This window comes from Eurosta solidaginis, chromosome 1 (genome assembly GCF_040869045.1).
Source record: "Eurosta solidaginis isolate ZX-2024a chromosome 1, ASM4086904v1, whole genome shotgun sequence".
In the NCBI taxonomy this organism is placed as follows: Eukaryota; Metazoa; Arthropoda; class Insecta; order Diptera; family Tephritidae; genus Eurosta; species Eurosta solidaginis.
In genome coordinates, this window is record NC_090319.1 from 314,725,570 (window position 1) to 314,735,428 (window position 9,859).

Here is a 9,859-nt window from a genome sequence, read left to right on the forward strand (position 1 = left end):
AACGATTTATATGGCCACATTGAACCTTCAAGCCATCCCTCCCTCCCTACCCCCAAGTTCCCTGAGGAGCTTGGGGTCGCCAGAGCCTTGTCTGTTAGTGAAACGGGATTCGCCGCTCGAAGGTGAGGTTGACAATTGGATTGGAGAAGCTATATATTGCGCTACACAACCCCTTGAATCCCCTTTGTATGTGGTAATGAGCATTTCTTTGTCTTTTCCCCAAGTACTAGCAGCAAGAGATTTGAGGATTTTATTACGGCTCTGGATTTTCGGTACAATTGCGGCTGCATGCTCACCAAAATGTAGATCCTGCTCAAACGCCACACCCAAGATTTTGGGGTGTAGGACAGTCGGTAGCTTAGTACCATCGACGTGGATGTTCAAAATGGTCGACATTTGGGACGTCCATGTTGTAAATAAGGTCGCGGAGGATGTAGTCGGTGATAATGTCAGGTTTCGCGAGGCGAAAAACCTGAAGAGATCAGGGAGGTAACCGTTTATTCTGTTGCACAGCTCATCGATCTGTGGGCCTGGGCCATTATTGGCGTAGGAGATGACAGTAACTCCTTCTGGTGGGGAAGGTAGCATTGATATGTAGAAGTTAAACAAAAGTGGGGATATGACACAACTCTGTGGCACCCTTTGTTTAACTCTTCTTGGTTTTGATCATTTAAAAAAATAACTCAATTGACTCTCTACAAATCGGCAAAGCAGTGACAAAGCCACTTTTCTTCTTCTTCGTTTAGCTTGAGAATTCATCACCCTTGGTCTTATAGAGTTACCTGCCTGATTCTATCAATTTCGGAACCTTTTCAGGGCTCTGGGTTTGTGATCGCACTGCCTGTTTTCTACTGTTTATCATACTATTTGCTGTAATAAATATCTAATGTCGAACGAACGGCATGAATACTTTCTCAACGGATTAAGAGGCTTATAATATAATCGCGCTGAAGCATGTCTGACGTATCTAAGAAGCGATAAAGGCCACAGACCCGTTTCCGCGGTAGTCAGGTTAGTACAACAGGTGCTAGTGCTGAAGCGTACCGTTTTCAAATCTGATAAAGAACTGCCCATAGCCGTAACGCCCCCTCCTGAACCTTCCGAAGCAAACAACATTAAAAATATTCGAGAGCTCTTCTTGATATTCGAGATGTGCTATTTGGAATGGGAAACCAAAATACACTTAACACAAGAACAAAAATCAAACAAAAAACAACAACAAAATCACATCACTTCACTTACAGTTGGAGACACATAGCAATTTCATCACTGAGCACGCACTCGACTACGATCATTTCGCACCCATTCATACAATACCCGCACCAAATCTTTCCTTACCTGAAAATCATTCCCATGAAACGTACCTGCCACCAAAATCACAATCACAATCTGAAAAATCCACCTACCACCAAACCCAAGTCAATCATAATACCGACAATCAATATCAGGTCACGGAAGAATGCACCAATGATAACACCATACGTGATCCGCATTCTGGCTCGCAGAAATTGTTCGCTCCCGATCCAGATCCATCATTACCAGCTGCACATTTGCGTCCAGTCACAGAATCCTTCAATCAACCCAGCAATGGCAAGCCATTACCAGTTGATGTACAAACTAATTATCTTGTGCCCGCACAGCCGTTAGTACAGATCATCGGTGGTCAAGAAGTGGCTACCCCAGAAATATATCCAATACAATTCACACAACAAGCCCAACTTCAACCGTTGGTAAGTGCCAAAGTAGCAGCCATTCATGCGGCCTCAGCACCACTCTACGATCCAACATATCTGGTGACACAGTCAAATCAGTTATATACCCAACATCAACAACAACTTTTCCATCCCAGTATTAATTTAGTGCAAAATGGTTATCCGAATGCCGACCTGACACAAGAAATCGCTAGTGATGGACAAATCTTACAAGCAGCGAAAGATCCACATCATAATATTCATCCAGTGTTGGATGGTGCGCCACAATTTGCTGCGCTTATAGCTGCACCGTTATTGAGTGAACAACAAGCAACTGGAAACTATAATAGCCTACAACCACAAGCTGCTGCTCTAACTGCCACATCTGCAGCGCCAGCAAGTGGATTTGTTGTATCCAATTATTATGACAACTCTGACCAAGACAACACACAGTTGCTGCAAGCGTATGCTGAAGAGGAAGCGCAACGTTTAGAAATCGAAGCTGAGCAAGAAAAGCAACAATATGCTCTACAGCAGCAACAACAGCATCAGCAGCAACAGCAACATTTTTTGGCATTGCAACAGCAACACGATCAACAGCAACAACAACAACAGGAGTTACAGCAACTACAGGAACTGCAACAACAACAACAACTGCATCAACAACTTGCCGAGCAACAGCAATTGCAAGAGCAGCAACTGCGCCATCTGCAATTGCAACAGAAACAACATCAATTGCAGCAGCAACACCAACAACAGCAGTTGCAGCAGCAGCAACAACAGCAACAGCAACAACAACAGCATCAATATATTAATCATCAGCAACAATCATTAGATACGGCTGCTGCCGCTTTCCACGAACATCAACGCTTAGTACAACAACAATTGGGTGCCGATACACCTTTGCGAATATTCGTGCCAGACGATGAAGCGGCTGGAGAAACGGTAAGTTTACTCATGTATGTATCGCTTGCAAGAAAATCAGCAAATGCTTTATATTAGATTATTAAAAAAATAACACTGGTTTTCAAAAAAACTTTTTGATTAGTAACGTAAAATATTTTACTTTATTTATTTGAATAAATAATCAAAACTATCCCTATTTTCGCTTAAATTTTTAGCGCTTGCAAAAACGTTCCGATATTATCAAGAAAGGTACCGTACAAGATGCGAGCACGGCCAACGGAAACATCACTGCATCCGACCATGACCTATTCGAGGTATCGTCATCTGTTGAGGTATCAAATGAGAGCCAAAAAGCCGAACAAACGACTGACAATAAGTAGATGTTGAATGCAGCAAACCCCGTGCTTTTAGTCACATATTTTAACGAATAACATTTTGCAAAGAAATGTTGAAGTACATACGTACAAAGATACATATTGTATTGTAGCTTTTAATAAAAAAGAAAATATATTTATTTATACTTAGTACTTAACTTAATCTTTATATTTTCAGTTTATATTATATTATATTATATTTTTTGCAGCAATACCTACTACATACATTTGATAGGATACATTGTTAACTATAGCCAATCATAAGCATTATTAAGCCCTGTCTTATAAGCTGTCTAAATGTCACGAAGTTACAAAAAAGCATTCATACAATGCAATTTTTCAAGTACTCGATTCCAAAACAAAGATGCCCGAACGATATTTTTTGTATTTCGTAACTCAATTTTCGCATTTCTATATTTACGATTTTTGTTTTTTAAGTAGGAGTTAGTGTAAGCAAACCAGTTATCGACCCCGAACAATTTTATCAGTAGCTGTTTGTTTTAAAGGATGCAGAACTTTGCAACTATAGTTTTCTAGAATTTCCGTTAGTTCATCCCAAGTTCAATCGAACATTTAACAAAGAATCGTTAATGCTTTTTGGGAAATGTAGAATTTTTCAAATCGTTAAACGAGAAAAATATTTTAACACATTTGTTCATTTTAACAAAAGTATGGAAATGGATAAATTAGGGTCTGAAGCAAAAGTTACTTCGAGTTTTTCTGTGTTTGACAATAAGTATATAAGATGTTGATTTTTATCGAATTGAAATATTTAACATTTTGTTACTTAAGACCGTTTGGCGTTTAAATCTTGTTTCATTAATAAGAAAGCAAGAAAGTTAATATAAAATATGCGGTTAAAATACAGTATGCTCTTTTTTGGAAAGGAAAATAGCGCACCACTAGATTAGTTGTGTATTTATTATACTCCAGCATTCCATATATAACAAACAGTTTGACCAACGCGCTGTTCTTGCAGGACGCCAATATGCCTCAGCATAACGATACGATTTTGTTGCTTCTTATCCAACATTCTATGGATATGCTGTGAAATATCGCCGGTCGTAATAAAATTCCGCCCTGTAATGGTGAATTGAAAGCAGTTTAAAACAATAATTCATTTTAGTTTATTAATTATTTAAATGAACCTGGTACATAAGATGACTGCTGATTGTACACCTTCCACATATCTAAATCATTACGATTTTTTACTGTACTTCGCTGGCGATGCATTAGCTGATACTTTTTATTAAAGCAAGGAACTATTACTGTATCAAGAAAACTTCGTAACTCATCTACAGATTCACGTCCACGCATATATCTGACAAAAACGATACATAAATAAAAAATTAAGATGGGTGGGAATGTAGTTTTATGAAGAAAATTGATGCATATCCAAAACACGCTCGAGAAATTGGACTTAGCGTTAACGAAAAAGGATGCCCTAGGAAGTTTGTCGTATCAAACGTTCCTAGTATAGTCGGACTGATGTACCTTAATAGTGATAACTTCCAAACGTGCCATATCAATATCCGGCAAGGACTATCCAATACTAGATAACACTCCCAAAGAACTTCTGAGAGTGACTCCATCCCTAATAAAACAACAAGACGGCGCTTCCCAAGGCAGTCGGTTCTATGTACCGGAGCGACTCGGGATTTTTCCCGACCAAGGACTGTCATTTCAGTGTGACCACATCTAATTTGTTTCGTCCCTCCCACAAATTGTCATCCTCCCAGCAGCTCCTTGCAGCAGGACTGCTCCATATTCTCTTACTCCGGGAAGGCATCGAATCCAATCCGGGTCCGTCTCCTGACCCCGGTCCTGAGAAATGGTTTTTCTGCATCTGCCGGAAAAGAATATTTTTAGGACGGTCATACTCTGTTCAGTGTGTCTCGTGCAAGGGATGGTTGCATCAGACAGGTTGTTCTGGGCTTGATCCCAAAACCCGACGTCCACGTAACTTTTATAAATCTTTTGTGGCTCCTTGCTGTTCACGCCCAAGGGCGTCCCGTAGCCTACGCCTAACCGCCCCCACTACCTTCCAGCAGCCCCGCTGCTCAGCAAGCCACAACAAGTACCCGCTGCTGCTCGCGCCCCACGGCGCCAACAACTCAAACAGCTGATACCACTCATAACTACTACCTTCGTAGTAGAGTTAGTAGCAATGCTGAGCATCAGCCCCTGCCCCCGTCTTCCCCCCCCCCCTCTTTTCCGGCAGCAATCGTGCAGGTCAGGGAAACAGACTCTTAGTCCCTACCTCCGTTTGCACCGTCTGCCAGCACAGAATATATAGGTTTGCGACATCCGCCCAATGCAGCTCCTGCCTTGGGTGTTGCCACTTTCCTAGATGTTCTGGTCTCCGCGACGGCAACCCCCCGACGGGTTTCATCGCGCCATGTTGCCAGGTCGCAAACCCAAATCATCCGGGTACCCCAATGCTTGCCCAAGGACGCCCAGTCCCAGGTCCACAACAGCAATTGCGTCCTGGCCTTCCACAACCCAGGCGTAGTCACCCGTCACTTACCCCCAGAGTGACGGCGTCTCCCCTTATGCACTTCAGAATTCTGCAGTTAAATTGTAATGGACTAACTGGGAAGATTACGGAGATAGTCGGTTTCATGAAGCGGCACAACATCCGCATTGCTGCGATTCAAGAGACTAAACTCACAGCAAGATCTGCATTGCAGACCTGCTCTGGGTATAATGTCCACAGGAAAGACTGCGAGAGCGGAAATGGAGGCGTTCTCGCGTTTATCATACACCACTCTGTGCAATATTATATATTTGATCCTGGCATCGACCGCAGGGACAATGTCTTACAACGTCAAGGCCTATCTGTCCGGTCAGGCGATGCAAACCTAGAAATCATCAACATCTACATCCCTCCTTGCCCCAGTGGATACCGCCCTAATATCAGGGCCTTACTCACTGGCAACAATCGCATTATCTTAGGCGATTTCAATGCCCATCACGATCTATGGCATGCAAACTTGCGGGCGGACAATAGGGGTGAGATGTTGGCGGATCAAATAGAAGAAACGACGTTCTGCACAATAAACGGAGACGCCCCCACACGTATGGTAGGAAGCTGTCACAGCTCGCCAGATATCTCAATCGTGAGTGCAGAACTCGGAAACTGCGTCAACTGGCAGCCAATGGTAACATTGGCATCCGACCACCTGCCCATACTTATTTCGCTTGATCGTACCGCCGACTTCATCGTCACTGAAAAACGCACTTTCATAAACTTCAAAAAAGGAAAGTGGGAAGAATATATATCCTTTACAGACAACCGCTTTGCTGCCCTCCCTATCCCGACTGATGCCCGCCAAGGGGAGCGTGCCTTCCGTAAGGTCATTAAATCCGCCTCGGCACATTTCATTCCCGCCGGGAGAATTCCCGAAATACGGCCCCACTTCCCAGCGGAGACCGCAAACTTAGTGAGAGAACGTGACCTTATAAGACAGCTTGATCCAGGCGACCCCCAAATAAGGGATATAAACCAACGCATCAGATTGCTTGTGGATGAACACAAGCGGGCGAAATGGGAGGAGCACCTAAGAGATTGTAACCTCTCTACCGGTGTGGGTAAACTTTGGTCCACCGTAAAGTCCCTATCGAATCCGACTAAGCACAAAGACAAAGTTTCCATCGCCTTTGGCGACAAAGTGCCGTCGGACGCGAAAAAATGCGCGAGCGCTTTCTGCCGACAATATATAATGCATCCTACGGTCGACAAAGATAGACGGAGAGCCAATAGACACGCACATAAACACAAATTCAGCGCGTCCCCAATCACCATCACCGCTAAAGAGGTTGAGGACGCCATTGGTCGTGCTAACCCATCCAAAGCAGTGGGCCCAGACGGCATAGCCATGTCGATGCTTAAAAGCCTAGGGAAAGAGGGTTTCAAATATTTAGCGCATGTCTTCAACCTGTCTCTTTCCACCTTTATCATACCTGAGAAATGGAAAATGGCCAAGGTGGTCCCGCTACTAAAGCCTGGGAAACCAGCTAACATAGGTGAGTCGTATCGTCCGATATCTCTCCTATCGCCAGTGGCAAAGACGCTTGAAGCCATTTTGCTCCCTTATTTCCAAGCAAATTTGCAGCTATCCCCTCATCAGCATGGCTTCAGAAAACTCCATAGCACTACCACCGCGCTAAATGACATTAGCACCCATATAAATTGCGCTTTAAATCAATACCCCCACCATAGAACAGTACTCGTAGCGCTAGACCTATCAAAAGCTTTTGATACGGTCAACCATGGCTCGTTACTGCAAGACCTGGAAGGGTCTACTCTTCCCCCATGTCTTAAAAGGTGGACCGCAAATTATCTGGGTGGTCGGCAGGCATCGGTGCAATTTAGAAACGAAACATCAAAACCAAGAATTAAACAACCACACAGGGTGGTGTCCACCCCCACTTTTGTTTAATTTCTACATATCTAAGCTACCTTCACCACCGGAAGGAGTCACAATCGTTTCCTACGCCGATGACTACACAATAATGGCCACAGGCCCAGGCCCAAAGATCGATGCGCTATGCAATAAAATAAACGGCTACCTCCCTGATCTCTCCGGTTTTTTCGCCTCGCGAAACCTGGCATTATCACTGACTAAATCTTCCGCGGCCTTATTTACCACATGGACGTCCCAAATGTCGACCATTTTGAACATCCACGTCGATGGCACTACGCTACCGACTGTCCTATACCCCAAAATCTTGGGTGTGACGTTTGATCAGGATCTACATTTTGGTGAGCATGCAGCCGCAATTGTTCCGAGAATTCAGAGCCGTAACAAAATCCTCAAATCCCTCGCTGGCAGTACTTGGGGAAAAGATAAAGAAACGCTCATGACTACATACAAAGCAATTAGCCAGCCGATTACGTGCTACGCGTCACCAAGCCTAAAAATCACCCACTGGAAGAAACTACAGGCCTGCCAAAATACTGCTCTCAGAATCGCCACGGGCTGTCTTCTTATGTCCCCAGAACACCATCTGCATAACGAGGAGAGAATACTCCCCATCAGGGAGAGAAATGAGATGCTGACCAAACAGTTCCTGTTGAATACCCAGAAACCTGGGCATCCCAACAGACATCTGATTGATGAACCAGCACCGCCTAGGGGCTTAAGGAGTCATCTCCGTAAGCATTTTGAGGAAATACGGCACCTGAGAACCCAGCCGTATGAAGCGAAAAAACACAAGCATGTCCTTGGTGAACTCCATAAACAGGCGTCGGACCTTTATGCCGGGAATTGCCCGGTGAATCCGGTACCTAACGAAAATTATCCAAAACTCGCGGAAGAGGAACGCATACTCCCCAGGGAAACGCGGGTCACTCTTGCTCAACTTCGTTGTGGATACTGTAACAGGTTAAACTCTTACCTATCCAGAATCAACCCCGACATACAAAATGTATGGCCCGTTTGCAATGTGTCCCCACATGACACCAACCATCTCTTCAATTGTAATGTGGAACAAACGCCGCTAACACCCCTTTCCTTATGGTCCACCCCTGTTGAAACGGCAAGTTTCCTTGGACTCCCGTTAGAGGATATTAATGACAATTTGTGATCGGTCGCGGCTATTAGGTGGGGCGAGCATTGCTACACCAACAACAACAACAACAACGGCGCTGATGCTGCTCGCGAAGGAAGTTTCTTTCAATCATGGGATTTAACAAAATCATCTATATTTAACCAATAAGCCCTGGATTTGGCACACACTTAAATACTAATTGTACTTACTTAGGTATTGATTCAAATTTTTCTATTGTTATATGGTATTCGAAATCGACAAATGTAAATGGCACGGGATAGAGAGGCCTTTGTTTAACCAGAGGCGATTCTTTATAAGAGCTCAAAGTAAGTTTTGGTGTTAACGCATTCTATAAAGATTGGTTTTTGAGAATATCTTTTACGATAGAAAGGATTAGATTTACAACCTTGAAATTTAATCGATTGAAACCTTTTTCTAATGCAGTTAAAGGTAGTTTTTCTTCCGTTTTTGGCAAGTTTGATATATTGAAAGCAACTTTGACCTCATTCTTCCTCCTCTCTGCTTCCCCTATTTTACGTCTACGCTCGGTTAATACATGTTCCAATATCTGTGTTTGTTGTCTTTGTATTCGTATTAAAATATTTCCATGATCTTCCTCCAAGTTATTTAAATCTTTTACCGCCTTTTGCACTTTGTCCATGAGCGTCTGCAAATGCTTTGCTTCTCGAAGTAATGTGGCAGCAACATCGTGCACTTTCTCACGACGTAAGCTTAAGGAGATAAAGTTTTCTATTAGGGTAATTTTTTCCTCTATTGCGGATGTTATTTCTTCCATATTTTACGGACTATTTTCAGTAAAATTCCAAAAACTTAAATTCAACTCTTTTTAAAATGTTAATTTTAAAAACGTAGAGGGCGATTCACATAAGATTTCCTTAGAAAAGTCCCAATCATTGTAAACTTTACCAAGTAGCGCAACTAACAGCTGATCGCTCAAAATTTGCACACATACACAAACATCACTAATGGCCATATTACGGAAATCTTAGGGAAATTGAAGTTAAATTTTTAAACAGACATAAAATGTTATAATTTTGGAATAAATGGAATCTAGGCCACCTTAATTGCAGTAATTGAAAGAAAATGTTTGCTTATACTCAAGTATTTAATAATTTTTTCTAAATTTATCTTTAATATTGATGCAATGATTGATCCAATGCAACTCTGGTCTTCCTACTGTTCTTCATTCCACCCCATTCGAGTGCCTATTTTCACGGCCTGCGAGTGCCTTCCACTCTATTCGCAACATAACCTCGAATTAAGCTGCCAAACTATATAGTAAACAATGGTGTCAATGATGCAGCCATATGCATG

General features: G+C 42.9%; 2 protein-coding genes across 5 annotated transcripts in view; one reads left to right on the top strand and one right to left on the bottom strand.

The window, feature by feature from the left end:
* The window catches only part of LOC137237664 (uncharacterized), a 31,950-nt gene extending 28,521 nt beyond the window's left edge, over positions 1 to 3,429 (top strand). Inside the window, exons 3-4 of one of the 4 annotated variants that reach the window (XM_067761616.1) lie at positions 1,245 to 2,636; positions 2,813 to 3,429. In XM_067761616.1, coding sequence (XP_067617717.1) covers positions 1,245 to 2,636; positions 2,813 to 2,977 — 1,557 coding nt within the window. In that variant the 3' untranslated portion in view covers positions 2,978 to 3,429. The remainder of the gene's footprint in view (positions 1 to 1,244; positions 2,637 to 2,812) is intronic. The other 3 variants (XM_067761617.1, XM_067761618.1, XM_067761619.1) reach the window with 3 other exon arrangements.
* LOC137237665 (spindle and kinetochore-associated protein 1-like) lies at positions 3,070 to 9,442 on the bottom strand. The gene is made up of 4 exons (XM_067761620.1): positions 8,931 to 9,442; positions 8,734 to 8,873; positions 4,120 to 4,292; positions 3,070 to 4,051 (listed from the first exon to the last, which is right to left on the bottom strand). Exons 1-4 carry the CDS (start codon positions 9,318 to 9,320, stop codon positions 3,894 to 3,896), a joined length of 861 nt encoding a protein of 286 aa, XP_067617721.1. The 5' UTR covers positions 9,321 to 9,442; the 3' UTR covers positions 3,070 to 3,893.
* Between the last annotated feature and the right edge of the window lie 417 nt (positions 9,443 to 9,859).

What these genes read in the sequence shown, in the direction of transcription:
- LOC137237665 (XM_067761620.1), bottom strand. Translation starts at nt 9,320, where the DNA reads ATGGAAGAAATAACATCCGCAATAGAGGAAAAAATTACCCTAATAGAA. An exon ending in AAATTTGAATCAATACCTAA is followed by an intron (nt 4,293 to 8,733) that starts GTAAGTACAATT and finishes CGTTTTTGTCAG; the next exon opens with ATATATGCGTGGACGTGAAT. An exon ending in GCAGTCATCTTATGTACCAG is followed by an intron (nt 4,052 to 4,119) that starts GTTCATTTAAAT and finishes TCACCATTACAG; the next exon opens with GGCGGAATTTTATTACGACC.